This window comes from Solenopsis invicta, chromosome 8 (assembly GCF_016802725.1).
Source record: "Solenopsis invicta isolate M01_SB chromosome 8, UNIL_Sinv_3.0, whole genome shotgun sequence".
Lineage (NCBI taxonomy): Eukaryota > Metazoa > Arthropoda > Insecta > Hymenoptera > Formicidae > Solenopsis > Solenopsis invicta.
Window position 1 is genome coordinate 8,648,535 of NC_052671.1, and position 20,782 is coordinate 8,669,316.

General features: G+C 37.1%; 1 protein-coding gene across 1 annotated transcript; it reads right to left on the bottom strand.

The window, feature by feature from the left end:
* Positions 1-3,183: 3,183 nt before the first annotated feature.
* On the bottom strand, positions 3,184-18,475 carry LOC105207954 (sortilin-related receptor). The gene is made up of 10 exons (XM_011177648.3): positions 18,150-18,475; positions 13,370-13,645; positions 13,093-13,254; positions 12,669-12,953; positions 12,299-12,567; positions 7,817-12,105; positions 7,431-7,687; positions 6,751-7,231; positions 6,463-6,669; positions 3,184-6,347 (listed from the first exon to the last, which is right to left on the bottom strand). Exons 1-10 carry the CDS (start codon positions 18,432-18,434, stop codon positions 6,286-6,288), a joined length of 6,573 nt encoding a protein of 2,190 aa, XP_011175950.1. The 5' UTR covers positions 18,435-18,475; the 3' UTR covers positions 3,184-6,285.
* Positions 18,476-20,782: the final 2,307 nt, after the last annotated feature.

Sequence of the window (20,782 nt, forward strand, 5' to 3'; positions counted from 1 at the left end):
GAAAGACATTACCCGAACAGATATATGTGGAACTGCTCCAGATACGTCAAGAATAACGTTTATATCACGCAAATCGTTAAATATAATATTCTGCAACTCAAGAGATCTCTAATGTAACAAGAAAGCGTTCTCTTTTCTTTCGTAGAAGATATTAAACGTGAGCTTTTACGGCTTTATATTACTTACGCTCTCTGCGCAAATGGCGAAAATAGATATAATTAATCGAGGGATTACACGTTAAACAATCCATTTGATATAAAACGTTTATCCGAGCGCTCGCGCCGCAACGAGAGAAGATCAGAGCACCCAACAGAAGCCCGTCGCGCTCCGTAACGCGAGGCGATTTAATCTTCATACGATCTGATTAGAAGAGGAGTGCGTACGCATACTGGCCGCATGTATAATTAGGGTAACAATTATGATTACGGTACACGTGCGCGCGGTTGCCCCGGGTTTTACGCGTTACAACGCGCCGCGTCGTTTAACGTAAAATGTAACGACGCGACGTCCTTCCTCCACGGAGTTTACGACCGATTAACTAAATTAAGCGCAAAATTTACGAGTCTCATAAATAACGAGAAAAAAACTTAGCCGCAAAAGAATATCTTTCGCAAACAAGCCCGCTTCATAATACATGTAACATAAATGAAGGCACTTCTGCAATATTATGCGATTCCGTGATGATATTGTGTATAAATTAATTTAAAAAAAATAGGTAAAAAGTATTAATATTTATAAATTCAAATTATATAAATGTTAATAGGATATAAATAAAACATGTTAATGAAATATTAATATTTATTAAATAAAATACGTATTAAACAGGAAATAAAGAAAATTTATCAATTAAATAAAGGATGCTCTAACATTTCGAGGGAAAAGAAATATTTCGAATGTCGCGCACTAAATGCGTTTGTCATTTGACACTCGGAAATTCTGTGTATCCTGGGAAAGAACTCATAGTAAGATTAGTCTTTTCCGCTCTAGAAAATAAAATTAACGTTACCAAAAAAAAATTTATATAAACTTAGAAATTTGTAACATTTGAAGAATTATGATACTGTGACGTTGGAGAATTTTTGGAAAATGTCGAGAAAACTACGTAATATAGTTTTTATCTTGATAATTTGTCGAGTTAAAGAACCGTTCCAATAAAATCACGTGTGTCATAAATCATATTGGACACTCTTATAATGCTTTATGGCAGTGGCATACTACCTGCTAATTTCTCGGAACAGCCCATGCCATTGCCAGTCAATGGTGAACTACAATGTGTATGAAATTATGAAGAGGATGCGAAGTATATGTATCGGAGTGGAAGATAGTAATAAAAGTGAATACCGAGTTGGAGCGGAAGGTAAACGGTATTGCGGTATTTCGTAACGCCGGAATGATGGCCTCTAAATTTTCTTTTACTCCATCGCGAGTCAAATGCTCGAGGTTTATTACGAAAATACCGTCCGCGCACGATTTAGAAGAGGGTGCGTTCTTAATTGGGGCGCATCTCCCGCAAAAAGAAACAAACGTGTTAAAATATTCAGTCAGAGATTTCTAAGATCTAAAGATTTTTAGCAAATTTATTTTAATGTTTTTAGTACGATGATTCTGCTCACTCAACGATTATATAGAAAATTTTTTAAAAATCGAAGCTTTCTAAGACATCTCTCTGTATTTTAATAAGCTTCAAAATTCTTAAGAATTTGTATAATTATTAGACAATTTTCTCAAAATATTATATCTTCACACATAATTTTATATAAGTGATAAAATATCTGTATATTTTAAATAAAGAGTTCTTTTATTCAAACAATAAAACCTTTGAGTGAGCAGGACGCGGCATCACTGACAAATAAACATGGCAAAATTTTATTTTTTCATAATTAAAAAACCATACAGAATAAAATAAAAAACTGCAGCGCTATGAGCTTTCCAATGTTTCTTATCAAATGGTGATGAAGTGATACTTTAAAGATAAATTCCCAACTAGTTTTTCCTGAAATAAAAGTAAACAAAGTGACACATAGTACAGTTAAATATTAAATACTATACTATCAGAAAGACCAGTGTTCAACAGTTTACAATTGGTTCAAAAAATATTTTTATTTAAATATAAAATATTCTTATTTTAGATATTGTATGTTAATCTAAAAAAGTAAAAAACATTCAAATTTTTCAAATAACATTTTTTTTTAATTTAAATAAATTTTATTTTAAACATTATTCTTTTAAATTTAATAAAAAAAACTTTTTAACGAACTAAATATTTTTTGGTGCTCTTAACATTCTCGTCTTTTTGTTGGAATTATTAAATTACTTTGAAAAAATATCTTTTAATTAATAAAATGTATTAATCCATTTTGAATTAATATTTAGTTAGGAGTACACAAATAAATATATTTTTTTAATCGAGTAAAATTTTTTGATTTTAATAAATATTCTCTGAGTGTACAAATAATTTTATATACATAACATATATACATGTTTAATTTAAGATAATTATACACTGTAATAATCGTTGAATGTAATCAGGCGTTGAAGATGCGGTCGCGGAATTTGACCGCATTTGCGTAACAATACAAGAATTAAAGTGCGAAGAGGATGGTGTTGAATTTCCTGTTTCATGCTGTTTGCTTAATGAGGTAACGGGTCACAAACTCCCAAATTGCCTTTTAGAATGGTAACGGAAGTCTTTCACCTCCCTTAGACGAGATGGGCTTGTCATGAATAAACGAAACCATTATTTTTACCGTTCCACTTTTCAACGATTAAGACATGGCCCGGAACATCCGCTACATCATGCCAGAATTTGTCAATTTGACAGAATGATAAATATCTTTTAAAAGGGACGTTATATCTCACATAAAAAAAAAAACAATGAATAAGATCAACAAAATTTACTATTTAAAATAAATTTGTCCGTCAAAGTTAAAATATTGAGTGTCAATCGTTTCTGTAGTTATTAAAACGTTGAATGTAAATGGTTTCTAATAAAAAATCAAAATTAAAAAGCTCATCGAGAAATAAATGTAAAATAAGTTTTAATTAAATAGGAAAAATAAGCAGTAAAGTAAAGAATTACATCTCGATTAAAATTATTAGTAAAAAAATAATAGATAATGTAACGTGTGCGACATAAGAAATGCTAAGGTATCAAAAGAAATTTGTAAAGAGAAACGAAAAGAGTTAAATGACAATATTCTGTGCCTTAAATTTATTTATTTACATGTAAATATATTATATATATATGTATATATATTATATATCACTGTCTCTCTTGTGGCGTTATAACTTTTGACATTTACATGTGAATCAGCTACTCTCTTCTATTCTCGTCGTTCTTGCAGCTTATACATAATCAATATCATTGTAAAATATTTTCAAATTACATAATAATATTCATCATTTGAGATCAAATCAAACGTTGTTATTATTATTAGTGCAATACAGTTGTGCCAACAATATTGATTATGTAGCCGCGTAACACGTATTTAAAAACATCGACATTTTCATTAGTATTTTTTCCTCCAACATGTAACGACATGGAGCGAAAAAGAAGGAAAGAAGAAAAACCGTTGTCGGGTCGTGCGCGAAATTGCGTCAAATACCAGCAAAGGAGCCTTATCTTTACAATTAATTCACTTCGGCAGGTTATTTCCTGGCGTCAACTACGCCGTACAAAGGAAACGAACCAATCCATACTAATACTGTAAACGTTGTCTTTTCATCTGCCGTCGTCAAAAAAAAGCGAGATATCAGTATGCTGTGCAATAGGAAAAATGCGAATTACAATCTCGCTATGACGATTTAGATTAATTCACAATTTCATAATGTCACAGGACACACATGTAAGAACGTCTCGCTTTTTTCAATGCCGGCGGTTCTTCTATCCGTTTAAACTGCTTAACACGTTTCTCGATATTGACTCGAATAAAGAGCGATCGAACTCGACTCACAAATATTTTTGGAAACTCGTAGCACATCACATTTTTTTTCGTTTGAGAAGAGAAGAGGCAAAAAGGACGATTAATTAATAAAAAATACAATCCACCTTATCTCTAGACTCCGCGGTAAAAATAATCGCTTGTGTGTACGTATGTGTAGGTGTGTATCATGTACAATAAAAGATTCTGCCAAATCGATGGTTTTTTCTCGTCACAGCGAGAAAATCGCGAGTAAGCCTGGAATCTTGGACTATTCCGACATAAAAATATAAACTGACCGCGAGATTTAATCATAAATGTCTTTTATGGATATTCCAACAAGAATTAAGCGGTGAAAATTCACGCGCTTAAATATTTAAACATTATTTACAATGATCTAAAATTCACGACGTCGTTACTATCTTATTCGCACTGGAAACATCATTAGAATCTGCTGCCTTCTCATCGTTTTGTTTGTAAACCTCTCCTAATCCTAACTAAAAACATTCGATCTTTGCTAGAGAGAATATTCTGCTATTTTTTTTTAACATAAGAAATAAAATAATGTTATTTACTTTAATCGTACACAATTATTTATCAAATATAACTTTTTCTGTGTACTTACAGATAAAAAATTCATAGCATTGTATTCAAAAATCGCAATAATTGTAGCACACTTTTTTTATGAGGGTCAAATTTCCCTCTTTTATCGAGATTAAAACTCGCTTATAAAAACTTTTTAATACCGCATCGCGTTTGATATAAAATTTGAATCGGGACGATTATAAAAAGTTACTTAAGGAGGTATGATTCAGATCTCAGTAAAAAGCAACTAATATTATTGAAAACATAATAATTATGAAAATGTTAGCATATATTTAGATTTCCTAAAATCACCATTAGTTTTAATTGTGTAAAATTATATTAATAAAATGTTTTTGATGACCGTTAATAAGATTTGATTATGCAAATTCTTAATTTTGCACATTCTTGCTATTAAAAATGTCGGATGTGATTATACAATTAAACAATTAACCTATAATGTATCAATGATTTCCGCAAATCATCGTATATTTCAATGCTTATCAAACTTAAAATCTTTGTTAATTAATATTTTAGTAATAATTTTTAAAGTCTTTTTTCAACAACATTGCCAAATTGTTAACCGAGAGGGTTTTCGGATGGATACCACGTGCGTGTTGGGCACTTTGGCAAAGTGCCCAACACGCATGTGGCATCCATCCGGAAACCCTCTCGGTTAACAACAACAATGGCCACGAAAGCCTCAAGACTGGAACATTGCCAAATTTTCTATTGTATTTCTCTAGTTCATTTACAGTTATATGCAGAAAAGATAACGTACACGCTGACAAGCGTATGGCATGCGAAGAAGTTCATCAAAAGTCATCTCTAGTTCATAAACGTATTTCCATTAAATTTTTACTTATATATAAAAAAAAACTAAAAACTATAATAAAGTTGAATTAAAAAATAAAATAAAATTACACATTTTAATATTAGTTGTACTTTAAATAATATATAATTTTTAAACAGATCAAAACATTTTGGATTATTCAAATCATACCTCTTTAAGACAATTAACGAGCTAAAGAGCTCAAATAAGCTATAGAAACCTATTCTATGAACAGATGAGATTAATATATCTCTTATAAATGCGGCATTAGAGGAAAGCGTTATACTTTGGTCATATACTTGCTATACGAAAAAAATGTATGGCCTCTGTGGGTATTTATTAAAACAGTTTTTAATAAAAAGTTCGTCCCGGTCGTCGATACCTTACTTTCGCATCAACAAATTTGAATACGGACTCAAAATGCTTTCTTCACACATACATGATCATATAAATACAATATTAAAAATGCAAATGTGTCACCTCAAAAGTCTCACAATCAATCCATAAAAAATATTTACTATATATACAAACTGCCATTTTATCGATTGGCGTTTATCCTCACGCTAGACGGTAAAGCCACACTTGCGATCTTACAATCGTCTTGATTTGTTTACACTCAAGTTTGAGATGCACTGGCATCTCTCCAATTACGACGACAAGTAGTCACTCCGCTCATTCGTGATGTACATGTATACCATATATTTCTACAACGTACCGTATGGCGCGAAAAGCTCTCATGTAAGCGCTCTAAGCAGCCTTTACCGATCAATAATCATTAATTGCAACAGCGCAAATACAATTATAGTCAGGTATTCAGTCACACTTTCATAAAAGCTTTTCTTTCCATCATAAAGCTTGACCTATATTCGAAATTTTCATATTAATAGTGTCTTGGCACATCTTTTTTCCTAGTACGTAAATATTCTGTTTATACATATATATATATGGTATTCATGCAATTACGAGCGGTTCATCATCTGAAAAGCCTCGGATTACCGGACTGTCTTCTTCTTCTGTAAAAAAAAAAAGAAACCTTCGTCGACTTTTTTTTCCTATAGATAATTTTGCATCGTTCTTACCCTCGTTCTTACCTTTTCCCCTATTTCTCAAATGCAAGATAGCACTTACCTAAACTATCTGTCGTGCCGGGGAAAGTGGCTTGTCCCCGTCTCGTGTCGTAATGGCTATTGGCGAATTGTGTAAAGCTGTTGGATAGCCTCCTATGTCGAATGATAAAGAACGCAAGCGCAGCACCGAGCGCTATGACGACCAGACAGATCGGTATAGCGAGGGATAATATGCTCGACGTATTCATTATCACTGGGAATTGCGATCCTGCATTAAATAAAAAGGAGAAGGGCTTATTATCAAAGCGTATTCAGAGGCTTTTCACTTTGGAAAGAAATGTTATTTCACCTGAAATTTGCGTACTCCAAGTTTCGCTCAATGGACTTTGGTATCCCTCGTTCGTGACCAAACGCGCAGCAAAGGTATAAATCGTATCCGTTTTAGCGTCTTTGTAACGATAAGGCGGCGGATCTTTAGCCAATAAGACTTTAGCAGTCGACTCATTTATCATTCTCGATCCCTCGGCTACTAAAATTTCATAGTATCGATCGGTATCTTTCCGGATGTTCTCCGGCAAATCTGGTTCTTGCCAATAAATCAAGTATTCCTTATTGTCATGTAGGACTGTAAGTTGATGAGGCGGTTTGATCGGCGGTGCTATATAGATAAATGGTGACGTGGCTATAGCATTTTCGACATCTGTAGCTATCGTAATACTGTACTTCCCGCCGTATTTGATAGAATGGAACGTGTGCTTCATAATAGTTTCATTAGTCGGCGGCAATGTCACAACTATCTGCTTGTTAAGAATCATTTCCGTGACGGAAATCTGTAATTGCGAAACAGATATAGGATCAATGAATATGCTCGCTAAACAAAAAATATATGCATTTTCAAATTTTTCTCAGTAAGAGAAAAACAAGATATTTAAGTATCTTCCCTAACGGAAGGTATAAAATCTTGACTTCGTCAAAATCTTTTACAATGTTATTTCCATGGAGAAATATTTTGTAATATTAACAACTTGCCGTGTAACTAATCGGTTCGTCGATTGTTGGACAACTCGCACTCCACGAGACGATTATGCTGTCATTTTTATCCGGCGATGGCGTTACCCGCAACCTCTTCGGAGGTGCACGTTTGTTGAAATGCGTCGTGACCGCAATCGGTTGATTTAAAGGTCCTGCCCCATAATCGCCAAAAACGCCAACGGCAAAAACGTACGATTCACACGCTTCCAAATCTTTGATTGTAGCCGTGAGATTAGTGGTGACAAGTCTGTTAGCTAAAACACAAATGAAGATATATGTTTTAGAGGAAAAATATAAGAAACAAAACAATATTAAACAGCAACAAAAAGTATTAAAATAATCTTTGTATACAAAAAAAATTACAAATGCAAATGACTTCTTACTTCTAAAGAACTCGATCATGTTGGTAGCATAATAAACAGCGTATTGCCACTTGATCTTCCTATTACTCTTTGGAGGATCCCAAGTAAGCTTGACAGTCGTTCTCTGAGATTTCACCAATTGCGCGTCGAAGTTCAATATCGTCGGCAACGCGGTGCCATTCGTCGTGGCTGTCACCATGGCCACCTTACCGATGTACTTCTTCTTCATCGCACCGACCTCGAAAGTATACTTGGTACCCGGCGCCAATTTGTCGACTTCCATCAGATTGTTCATGGTCGTGACAGTTTGCAAAGCCGGATAGGCTGGTGGTGCTCTTGGTGTGATGTGATATCCGTCCACATCCTTCATCTTCTTCCATGTCAGAGTGACAGAGTGATTTGTTGTGGCCACTACATGGAGATCCTCGATGTCGTCAATATTGGCTGAACCATCGAACATCAGCGTGGCAACTTGCGACGAAACCGACTGATACTGTCGATTCTTCGCCACGATCCAGAAGGAATAGTTTTTGCCCGCCTCGAACGCCATGTCGATGATCGCGGAGGTTTTTTGCCGATTAAACTCCATCGGCGGTATCGGTGGCGTGATGTAACCCTGATAACCGATGATGAGACCGTTAGGACGTATGGGTGGTCTCCAAGAGACCTCCACGCGAGTGCCGTTCTTCTGTGTCACAGTCACGTTCCATGGCTCAGATGGTACGCCCTCGCCGGTCATCACCACCAGATACTTCGCCGGTGGAAATACAGTGGCCTGGCCCTTCACTTTCACATAGACCGTCAGATTATACTTGGTGTACGGATCAAGATTGTTGAATTGATACTCCGTATCTTCGATCCACTCGCTGGCGTTGCTCCACTTGGCCCCCGGTGTCGCCCGCGCGATCGACGGCAAAAATTCGAATGTTACATTCGACGGTATCGGCATCCACCAAAAGAGGAAGAGATTTGAATCGTTGACAGAACGCTCGTCCACGCCCATCACTAGCACTTGATACACGCGAGAGTTATTTTTCTCGCAATTGCTCTCGTCGAAGCCATCTAAACAATCGTGATTGCCGTCGCAGTAAGCCGCCAGCGGGAAACAGCGGTTCTCATCACAGGGGAAAAGACCAACGTAGCAAGACGGTGTAGCGGGTGGATTCGCCTCGTGATCCGTGTGACAACCGAGCTCGTCGCTGCCGTCTGGACATTCCTCGATACCGTTGCAGATGCTCGAGAGTGGCACACACGAGCCGTCTTGACGGCACATAAATTGATCGTTTTCGCGACATGACATATGTGTCTGAGCACAGTGTTGCTCGTCTTCGCCGGATGGACAGTCCTTCGAGCCATCGCACACCCACGAGTTTTCAATGCAATCGTTATTATAGCACTGGAACTGGTGCTCGCGGCAAATGCGTGATTGTTGCGTCGTGTAAACCGGAGACGTGGGTTCCAACACCCCACCACCATCCACGGTGCCGCAACCTATCTCGTCGGAACCGTCGCCGCAGTCGTCCACGCTGTCGCATTTCCACCAGTAGGGCACGCATTTCTTGTTGTTGCACATGAACATCCAATCGTTGCAGGAATTTGTCGGCAGGATCGGGATTAGCGGCGGCGATAGCGTAGTAGTGAAGGTGCAATTAAACTCGTCGGAACCATCAACGCAGTCCTTATCTCCGTCGCACGCCCATGTCTTGTATATGCATCGATGTCCGTTATCCTTGGTATTGTTGCATTGAAATTGCCATAGCTCGCACACCATATTATTGCAGTCCTTCTCGTCGGCACCATCCTCACAGTCCGGTTCGCCATCGCACTTCCAGGAGGTCGGTATGCACGAGTGATCCGACTTGCAGATGATCTCATCAGACCGACACGTGTTCGGCTGCACGCTCTTGGTGCAGTTCTGTTCATCCGAGCCGTCCCGGCAATCGTCCTCACCGTCGCAACGCCAACGATGCGATATACAGCGGCCGTTGTTACACTTGAACTGCGTTTCGGTACAATTGGTGTACGTACAATTCATCTCGTCCTTGCCGTCCTTGCAGTCACGATCCAGGTCGCACACCCAGTATTTAGGTATGCATTTGTTATCGTCGCATTCAAAGTTATTCGGACTGCACGTGGCTCGATTGCAGTGAATCTCGTCCGAGTTGTCGCCACAGTCGTTGTCACCGTCGCATTTCCAGAACTCAGGGATACACACGTTGTTGTTGCAGGCGAACTGATTGGACGAGCAGGTGCTGGCAATTCGCGGGCACGTCGAATTGGCGTATGGCTTGATACCATTCGGACATAAACATTTACCTTCCGTCATCACCATACCGTCCGGGCAAAGACAAACGTAGTCGTTATTCGGCGCACCAAGGCAGATGTGTGTACACGTATGGTTTGTTGCGCACTTGTTCGTGCCGACCTGTACGCTGTGTGCAAAAATCTTCAAATCCATCAGACCCGCGATCTGGAAGTCGATCACTGGACTGATTCCGACACCGTGATCTTTGTTAGCGACAAATATCATCGATTGCTTCCAGTCGTCCCAGTACACGTTGTCCTTGAACACAGCGACGGCAAACGGATGCGAGACACGCCCGTCATTACCGATGATCTTCTTATATCTTTTACCATCAAAGTCCGAGGAAGCTATATAATCCGCTCGAGCATCTACCCAGTAGATACGTTCGGCGATGTGATCGATCGTTATTCCATTCGGCCACTCGACAGTGGGCTTAGTAAACAATCGTTTCACATCCGTGCCGTCCAAGTTGGCTCGAGACACCGAGGCATTGCCCGGTGCCCAATCGGTCCAGAACATATACCCGTTCATAGGATGAACCGCGATACCTCGTGGCTTCTGCAGATTATTCGGGCCCAATATCGTCCTGCGCATTCTGCCCATGGTAGACATGTCTGTTCGAATTATCTGTATCCTCATCTTGACACCGTCCACAAAATAGAGCACTTTGGACACCCAGTCAAAGGCCATTCCCTCGATAGAACTCAGATCGGTCTCAACAAGAATCTCAGGATAACTAGTGCCATCCTTCAAACACTGTCTACCGATCGTGTCGTTTACAATATCTGCCCAGTATAAACAGTTGTTGTTCATATCAAACTCGATCGCGATAACATTTTTTAAATCGTGCACAGGTAACGTTTCCATTTTACCATTGTCTACCAAATCAATTCGTGAAATGTGTTCTCGTTGCGCGACCAGTAGAAATTCTGGTCTCTCGTTCATTGGACATGGAATCTCGTCGGGCTCAAAGTTCCTCGCGAGACCACCACTACAATCGTCATCGGATATTTTCACGTAGCCCTTTGTGCGATTGTAGAACTTACCGGACTCGCATGTAGTTGGCACGGAGTAAGGGTCGTAATCGGTGACGGATTTGTTGCGGATACAGTGATAAGGATTCCCGACACGCATAAATCCGTAATCGCACTGATAATCGGTAGCGTCGCACTGACAGGTCTCCAATCTTATGGGTCGATCGTAGTTCACGCCCTGATAGCAATTAGAACGTGCTGCGCGTCTCTGGTAAGTTTCCTTACGTCCCAGCACGCAGGCCATAACAGGCAGATTGGAGCTCGACGGAGACCAAAACTTGTAATCGTTCTCCGTGCAATCCCTCTCAAACACATTTCGTAGATCGACTTTGATGATAAGCCACTGATGTTGTCCACTGTCCGATCCAAACATAGTGAACACCGTAGTATTTTCTCCAGGCTCCGTCATGAGACCATAGACGCGTAACATCTTTTCGTTGAACTCGTACGTTTGCCACGTCTCGCCCTCGTCCGTCGAGTACGATATATCTCTGGTCTCCCCGCGCGATTTGAAATACTTAACTGCCACCAATAAACCTCCGTGATCACCCATATTGAAGAAGTAATAATCCTTCAGCACTTGTTTCCACGTAAGGCCTGCATCTTTAGACACATAGAGCGCAGGATGACCCTTCAAGCTAGTTCCAATCACACCGGTGGCCATTATTATTCCAGGCGCCGATTTCGAGCTCATGATGGTGACAGATCTTGTCACCGGATACAGCTGGCTGAACCTCTGGCTCAAATGTAACGAGCAATCTTTTCCACAATGAATGTAGTAACCTTCGTGATTCGCTGATGGTGCCTTAATAGCGGTCCAAGTAACACCATGATCGTAAGTGATTAACGATTCCAAATGTTCCGGTCCAATCGCACTTGATTTTGGAGAGCCTTTGACCCGCGATGCTATATATATGCCTCGAAGACCCTCGACCTTGTATAGATCCGTGAATTCCTCGTCAGCTACATCACTGTGTGCAGACAGAGTTGCATAAATGCACGAATACGTCAAGAACATTTCAAGAGAAAATAATGGACAATTCATAAAATTATATTTTCAACTTATAATTTTATTTTCACAAGTTTCACAGCTTTCATAATAAGTTTGCAAAACTTTTAACTTTATTTTCATAAAATGGTTATTCGTTATATTTCGTTACTTACTTCAACCAACTGTCCTTCCAAGTGATGTTGGGGAAAAATGTGAGAATGCTCTCCAGGGACAATGTAAATATGGCTTTCTCGTGATCTATGACTTCCGACACGTAAAGATTGCTCATAGTGTCGCTGTGTGACACAGCGATGAAGACTCGATTGAATGATACGTCTACGATATGATAATCTTTACAGTCTAATTCCGTGTTAAAATGCACCGGGACAAACGATTGATTCTTATAGGAAACGTAAAGATCCAGATGTTCCGATGTTCCGTTCTAAAAAATAAATAAATAAATAAAAATAAAAACAACGATCAATAAAAGCAATTAAATTCTAAATTTCAAAAAGAGCTCATATATAGCACCGTAACGATTACCTTTGAATTTTTCATGGTGGCGAACATGTAGTCGCCTTTAATTTGGAAATCCTCAACGTTTTGAATGACGACGGTGAATTCCTTTCGTATAGACATTCTCATTCGCAATGGAGTATTCCCTCTCTGATACCAGGGGAAATTTCGCAGATCCAACTTCAAGACTGTATTTAATCCAGACGGTTCCGTGCGTTCAACCAATAGAACGCGATAAGGAGACCAAAAGAAAGCTTTGACATATTGATGAATTGGTACCCAGACCAATCCACGATCGGTCGATAACCACAACTGAAATCAGAATGTTCCAAAGTCAGAAAAAAACAATTCTTGCATAATTACTTGCATAATTAATTCTTTAAAATAAAAACAATAATAGTAGCATGTATATTCAATTAAAATAATTATTAAATAATAATGAGTTTTATACCTTTCGCGCTGGATCGACCTTATCCAGTGCGACGAGTACCCGTGGATCTAATTCGTAAAACGATACTTCATTCGGGTGAAACGGCACGGCGACCCTCTGGATTGTTAGACCGTTATTATGTGTTATGAAGATTAAATTATTCATACTGTCCACAAAGACGCACTGCAAAAGAAGGGAAGTCTCGATAACATCGTTCAAACATGAATATTGGAGATGCGCCAGAAAATACATCAAGCTATTTATTTCGTAAGAAGTATTTTTATAAGGCGGAACTCACGTGTTGGTAGTACTTAGGATGATTGGTGAATTTGTCTACAACCGCATATTGAGCATTGGGGTCGGACGAAACCCTGAACAAGTCAGTCTTATTCTCGAACGTATCACCATAATCGTAACTGATGTACACAGCGCTAGGATGGACCGGGGAGGAGAATTTACCTGCTTGGTAGCGTACCACAGGCGTGCTATCCCTCGCTAGACATATTATTACATTGGAGCCCTCCCCGACCCAATGTACCATCAGTTGCTGATGCGAATCATTTAAAGCATTGACCTGTAACGACAAAGAAACAAAGCATTTTTACTGAAAGGCGTTGAAGATGTCCGGATATGGATAATTTATATAACGCAGAAATAAAATAATATTTATCTTGAAGTTCCACGAACGGTATGACGAATAAAGAGATATCGAGATAAGATACAACTGATAAGGAGTGCTGATAAAATAAAAGAAATATACAGAGGACGAATACATAAAATAATCGCCGTATAGTCTGCCGGAGATCAGATTTATTGGTGGACGGACATAAAAGATGCACGTGCGTGTAATACGATGTCTTCAATAAGCGTAATTGTAACTGGGTGGATATATGTTGGAGATGAATCACTGAATACATTCGTGGAAAATCTCGATCCGTACGTTCCGTCGGTATCGCATTACTTTGGCCAATGTTCAATGCCATTGGTGTAAATAAATTCTTGCAAGGAAAGAACAATGAAAAAACTGTCTGATCGAATTATCCTTTCTAAAAGTAACATACGAATATTTACAATCATTTAGATCGGACAAAATTCTGGATCATGATTCATTACGAATAAAATCATCTGAATGTCCGGAACATAAATAAAAATAACTTAAAAAAAAAAAGAAATTTTCAGTAAAAAAAACTCAGTAAAAAAAACAGTTTTTTATCCGATCTTAAAAGTTTTTTATGAATATGTATTTCCTTTGACATTTAATACCATATTATTGTTCTAGAATTCAGTTTTTACATTCATCTAAATCAGCTGTAAACAATCCAAAGTGATTGACGGTGGACATAGATATATTTAGATTATTGTTGAAAACAAGAACTGAATTCAAAGTTCATGCTTGAACAAACATATCTCTTTTGTTTTACTTAATTGATCGTTAGAAATTCATGAATTAATTAGAAAGATACGATAAATTACATACAGAAATTCTTTGATTATTTATTTATTGACATTTATTTATTAATGAAAGCATTGTCAATTCATTGCTGTAAACAAAAGCTATTGACAATGACTAAATGGCAATGCGGGGCGTGAATAAATTTAGATTGTTGTTGAAAACAAGGCTTGAATTCAACCTTGAACAAATACATCTCTTTTGCGTTTTATTTAATTATTTGAAATTAAAAACTCATGAATTGATTAAAAAGATACGATAAGATATATACAAATTCTTTTATTTATTAATAATTTATTAACTTTCAATTATTAACGAGAAAATGTTATCAAGAGGCGCGGTCGCAAAAATTATAAATACAAAAAAATATTAAATAATATTGAAATAACATAAGTGTTTTAACAATTAATATCAAGAAAAAAAAATTACATAAATTTTTCAGTATTTTGGTAAAGTTTTTTTTAGTTAAAAAAACTGGTTTTTTGTTCGGTTTTTACTTTGAAATAAAAAAATATCTGTTTCCGTTTAATATATCTGTTCAAAAAGTGGAGATATCTCTTTTCCGTTATTTTAGATATTTATTTTCTTTTTATCTCTATATATTCCGATAATTTCATGAATCGTGACTGTTCTGTCTAAAGTCTAAATCGTCAATATAAATTATCCGTGTATATTACTTTTTAATAGAATAACACGATAGTTACTCTGCGGATATTTTTCTCAACGAGCAATTAGATGGAGCAGCGAATAATAAGCAACAAGAATCATCACGTTACGTGAAATACAGGAATGTAAATGACATAGGTATCAGCAGAGAATTACATAATCGGTTTTAAAATCCAAAAGATGGAAAATCCAAAGATGTGGGTTTAAAGGTCATAGTCAAGTTAAAAAGTGAAAGCCGCCTAGTTCCTTTATTACGTACAATTAAGCAAAATGGACGGTGCGAGATAAAGCGTGTCGTTGTTCGAATGAAAAGCCGCAATCGAGTGTGCTAATCAAAAAGTTATACCTGATATTAATCGAGCGTAATGCATGAGCGTAATGCAAAAACAAGCAGTCTAATTATTACTGCATAACAGTACAATTAATTGCTGTTAGAATATGCTTATCTGATAAATCGAACGAGCGTTATGAATAAACGATATAACGTGTACAATAAATTCCAAATCAAAAGAATAAAAATAAAGAGAATAAGAATAAAAAGAACAAAGAGATGAGAGTAATATGATGATACATTGCAGATATTCAAGCCAGTGACTAACGTAGGTCGAGAAGATTTCAATATTTCTTTTATCGCCTCAACCAAATGACAAACTGCGCTTCATTTGTTATCATGAAAATAAGTAGTCAAGTGCATGTACATACACAAGTTTATTATTTCCATATGCATGTGGTAACGTGACTAAGCCCGCAACGTGACGTAAAGAAGACATATACGTACGTATTGTATGCAGGGTTGGGTAGCAAGTTAGTTAGAAAGTCAAAAGTTAAATAATAAAATTAAAAAGTTAATAACTTTTAGCCTTTTAACTTTAACTAGTTGTTTTTCAAACACAACTTTTATTTATTAACATTTTCTCTGAGTTAAAAATTTATCTACGTAAAATAAGAAATTAAAAGAAAAATACATTTCCATGGAGGGGAAAAACAATATTTCTTTGTTATTTTATAAACTTAATTTACAAATAACATATTACATTTGTTTGATGATCCACGTTATAATTGTTTCGAATAATCTAACTTTATAAACTTTTGGATTTCTGATTTAATGTAAACAATGATTTTGAACATTAACTTTTGAACCGGCAACATATGGCACACATGTTTTTAGTACCTGAGAGTGGCACACATGGGTCATTTATGTTCGACCCGATTTTGAGGCTCTTGAAATGCTCGAAAAATTCTGTTAAAATTCACATGTTCTTTAAGGCCTCTACCAAATTATTTCCTTCATCACAAAGATTTTTTTTTTTTAGTATGAAAAGGCATAGGGCTAGGCACGTAGGTATATGAAAAATACGAATCGTTAGAAACGTATAAACACGGACGACCCATGTGCAGGCATTAATTTAAATTTCTTAATATAACTTTTAACAAATTAATTTATTGTTCTTCAACAATAACGAAGTTGATTTCATTATAAGCCATTAAATTTAATTTAAAGTTAAAAAAATATCTTAATTCTTCGTGGTCCAACATTTTTTCCATCACTTTACAGTCCAACTAGATCATTAAAAACTCTGAAAAAATTTTAATACAATTCTTTCAACAATTCTGAATATGATTTCACAATTGTTTGATCCGAAACGTTTATCATTTTTTTTTTTGTACATGTCCAAATTTGAGGCAGAATAATTCAAAATTGAAAATTCTTCAAATCCTCGGTTGGACCACGGAGGGTTAACTTAGCCAGCCCTAATTATACACACAGTGTTTCAAAATTCGTAAATCAAAATACTACAGCAAGACAGTTCTCGAAAAGTGAAGTAAAAAAAATAGCTATTTACAGATTTTTATTTCAGTAAGTTTTTAAGATATAAGGGCTCAAAGCTAGTCAATTAGAAATTGCGTTTAAACGCTGGCGCAGCAGCGTTGATGACTCACGAACATACGACTGTATAAACTAGTTCGTGATTGGCCAGCTTTAAACTTTTATAGCTCAAAAATTACCATCAGAAATGAAAATTTAGAAATAATTATATTACTCGATTTTCCAATACTTTCTTGCTACAGTACCTTGATTCGCGAATTTCAGGACACCTCGTACATATGTAACTACGCAAAAAAAAAATTGTGGCAGGTACATATTGTTATCGGTAACCGCGGCCTTCGGAAGAGAAAAGAAAAGTTCGCGCGTCGTCATTGCTTTAAACGACGCGAGCGTAAAAAAATAACGACGTAAAAATAACGACGACACCGACGACGAGTCATCCTGTTTATAAAACCTCGGGGAAACTTCGTGGACCCGTTTTCCTCGAAAAAGGACGAGAAGAAAATAGAAAACGGAGGGAAGATATACGGGACGGTTAGTGACCCCTTGGCGTGTCAGTGACGGAGCGGGCTCGCGATGCGCGCTCTGTTTCGCTCTCCCTCCCTTTCTCTCTCGCTCTCGTCTCTCTATCTCTCTCTCGTCCGAGATTGATTAAATTTACTCCGGAAGAGAGAGATAATACGGCAATTATTGCCCCGGCTTATTCGCGCGCCGCGCACAAAGGCCGCGCTGTGCGCCTCTCCCGACGCGACGATCCGTCAGAAAAAATTCCGCAGGACGACACGCAGCAGCCAGCGGAGGGTGGGTGGATGTCGTACGCGTACACGCGCAGTTACGCGCGTGTGCGCGTGTGCGTGCGTGCGTGCGTGCGTGCGGCGTATCGCGCGGCGCGCGTCTATTTGCACGAATATCGGAAGTCATATGACGTTTCCTGCGGTCGCTCTGGTTCACGACGGGGACGCGAAAACAATTCGCGAAAATACCATCATCATCGTCATCATCATTATTATTATCAACATCGTCGCCGCTGCGTCAGCCGGTCGAATTGCGACGCAACGGCGGCGGCGGCGGCGGCGGCGGCGGCGGCGGAGACGGCCGCCGCAGCGACCTTCGGACGATCGAGCGGAAACGTACCTTCGTCGTGATGTTTGGGTTATTGTTTAGGTGCTTCTCCGGCGGCGGTACGTCACGGCGCGTACGGCCGAATGACGTTTCCCCGCTGTCGCCGTCATCCCGATCCGCCGCGTTCCGCCTGTCGATGGTGAGCGGCTTCCTGTACCGCGGCTCATCGTACTCCGCGACGTGCAGCCGCTTCGCCCTGTCACCGTACCGCACGCCGTAATTGCACTCGGTTAGCAGGACCAGATGGAGGATTAACGCGAGGTAGTAATAAAGGGCCGTACTCGACCGACCGGCCATCTTGCCCAAGACTGACTCCGCTCACCGCGGGCGCGAGTGTATTATACTTCGACCGTGAGTGCGAATGTGATATGATGACGCGCTCAACGCGAAGTTGCGACTTACGATGTCGAGATGGCGCGCGTGCAGATGTCGCCACGAGTCCATTCAAAAAATATGTCAATACGATAGAGAAACGCACTTGTTTGCATATTGAATTTTTAATGCAGTCTGTGTACTAGAAATAATTGGATTGTTTGCACTGTGAAGAAACGTACAAATGGCAGTTGTATGTATATACACACCCGTGCCATGTAATGTAGTCTCCAAATAAAAAAAAAAAGAAGAAAAAAGTGCCGCGACTCTTAACTTCCATTTGTGACTCTTCCTCGACACTGGACAATTACCCTGATAGAAAAATTTTCATGAAAATATACTGAAATTTCGATATAGGTCGTATTTAATAAAATTTTATGAAATGTTATTATATTTTTCTGGATAAATTATTTTTCATCGAGCTTAATAAAAAAATGTATCATATTATATTTTTTTATGAAATTTAATTAAAAAACGCTCGTTTGTCTAAAAATAAAATAATCATAAAGAAAGATCATAGACGATCTTTCCAGCAAACAAGGTCTAATGACGTCTCAATAACGTCTTAATGGCCTCTCTGACGTCAATAAGATGTCATTTATTTGACGTCTTCTCGTTTGCTAGGTTTTTAAGAATGTAACACGTACATTTTAATTAACAATTAAATTAGGAACGTTTCGAATAACAATATAATAAAATTTCAAAAAATTATTAATACTATATACGTGTGTAATAAAAAAATAAAAAAAATTTTTTTTAATTGAAAACAAAAACAAAGTTCGAGGCTTCTATGAATAACAATTCAAATAAGGCAAGAGCCATGCTAAGTGTATGCCAAAAACCAAAATATATACCAAAATAAATAGAGTAAACGTTTCGATTTTTAATAATCAGTCTTCATCAGTACGAATCAATAAGAGTCTGTGACATCAGCTTAAAAAACGAACCGATCAAATCATGTCGGAAAGCGCCTTAGTCTAAAAGTAGTCTTGAGGAGACTAAGGCGCTTAAACTAATATCACAGACTTTTATTAATTTGTACTGAAGACTGATTATTAAAAGTCGAAGCATTTACTCTATTTTGGTATGTGTTTTTGTTTTTGGCGCACAACATCCAGCACGGCTCTTAAGATTGTCTTGTTTTATTTAAATTGTTAAAAAAATTTTATTAATTTAAAATTATAAAATATTTTTGATCAAATTGCAATAAAAAAATCATAAAATTATATAGTAAGAAATTAACGACGTCTTAATAACATAATAAATTTGTGTAAAATTGCAATAAAAAAGCGCGAATATTCTGTATTAACGAATTGTCTAAATTGACATTTTATTAAAATTGAACATAGTGAATTTTCGATGAAATTGCAAAAAAAAATCACTTTGGAATAAGCAGATAACAATTATTATAATGTCCAAATTTTGCGTGTTATACGGATGTAAGCTTTATAAAAAAGATTTACGTGATTTTGTTCGTAGAACATGTTTCGTGTGCATATTATATGCAAGTGCTGACTACTCAGGAAAATTTTGCACATAAATACTCAGAAATCACGTGCAAAAATAATTTGTACTACGCAAGCAAAGTCTTGTCCCGTTACGTCGGTCGTTATATAGTATAAGAATAAATGGTCAACAAAATGTTTTTTAGGGACCAATTAACAATTTTTGATAAAATTTTAAAGAAATTACAAGACAAAAATGTTTTAAAATGAAAATAAAATATAGCAAAATGTCATGAAAAGTTTTCACTAAAATTTTTCCATCAGGCTAATCTGCTATGTGCTCTTTGCTTCCCGTTTGTTGCTTTTTGCTTCTTCACGTACTATATTTTATCGACGATCGTGCTTCGACTACGTGATGCCACGTATTTCTTTGTCAAGTTTTATCTTGCCAATTTCATAGAACATTGCGCGAAGAGGTATAAAGACAATAAGGAAAGAAACAAAAAGGCTAAGAGCACATTGTAGATTTTAGCCTTCAGAATATTATGCGAAATTTACGTTCCAAAGAAAAGAAGGAAAAATTAATTTAAAAAAAGAACAACATTACATTATATAATTCTTGATTCTTTCCGCGATTAATGCCAATATATTCATTTTCTATTCTGCGAAAATGAATCAATTTATTTATCCCATATAAATAAAAATATACAGTTTTATTTTATACTTTTATATTATATAATTAGAATTATTAATGTTTATTATTAAGAATTATTGATAAAATATTACTCGAAATTTACGGTAGGATAGAAAGAAGAGAATCGATCTTAA

Excerpts from the sequence above, each read along its gene's own strand:
- LOC105207954 (XM_011177648.3), bottom strand. The coding sequence starts at position 18,434 with ATGGCCGGTCGGTCGAGTACGGCCCTTTATTACTACCTCGCGTTAATC. Across the intron at positions 12,568-12,668 it reads CCACCATGAAAAATTCAAAG|AACGGAACATCGGAACATCT; the intron begins GTAATCGTTACG and ends TTTATTTTTTAG. Across the intron at positions 6,670-6,750 it reads TTGGAGTACGCAAATTTCAG|GATCGCAATTCCCAGTGATA; the intron begins GTGAAATAACAT and ends TATTTAATGCAG.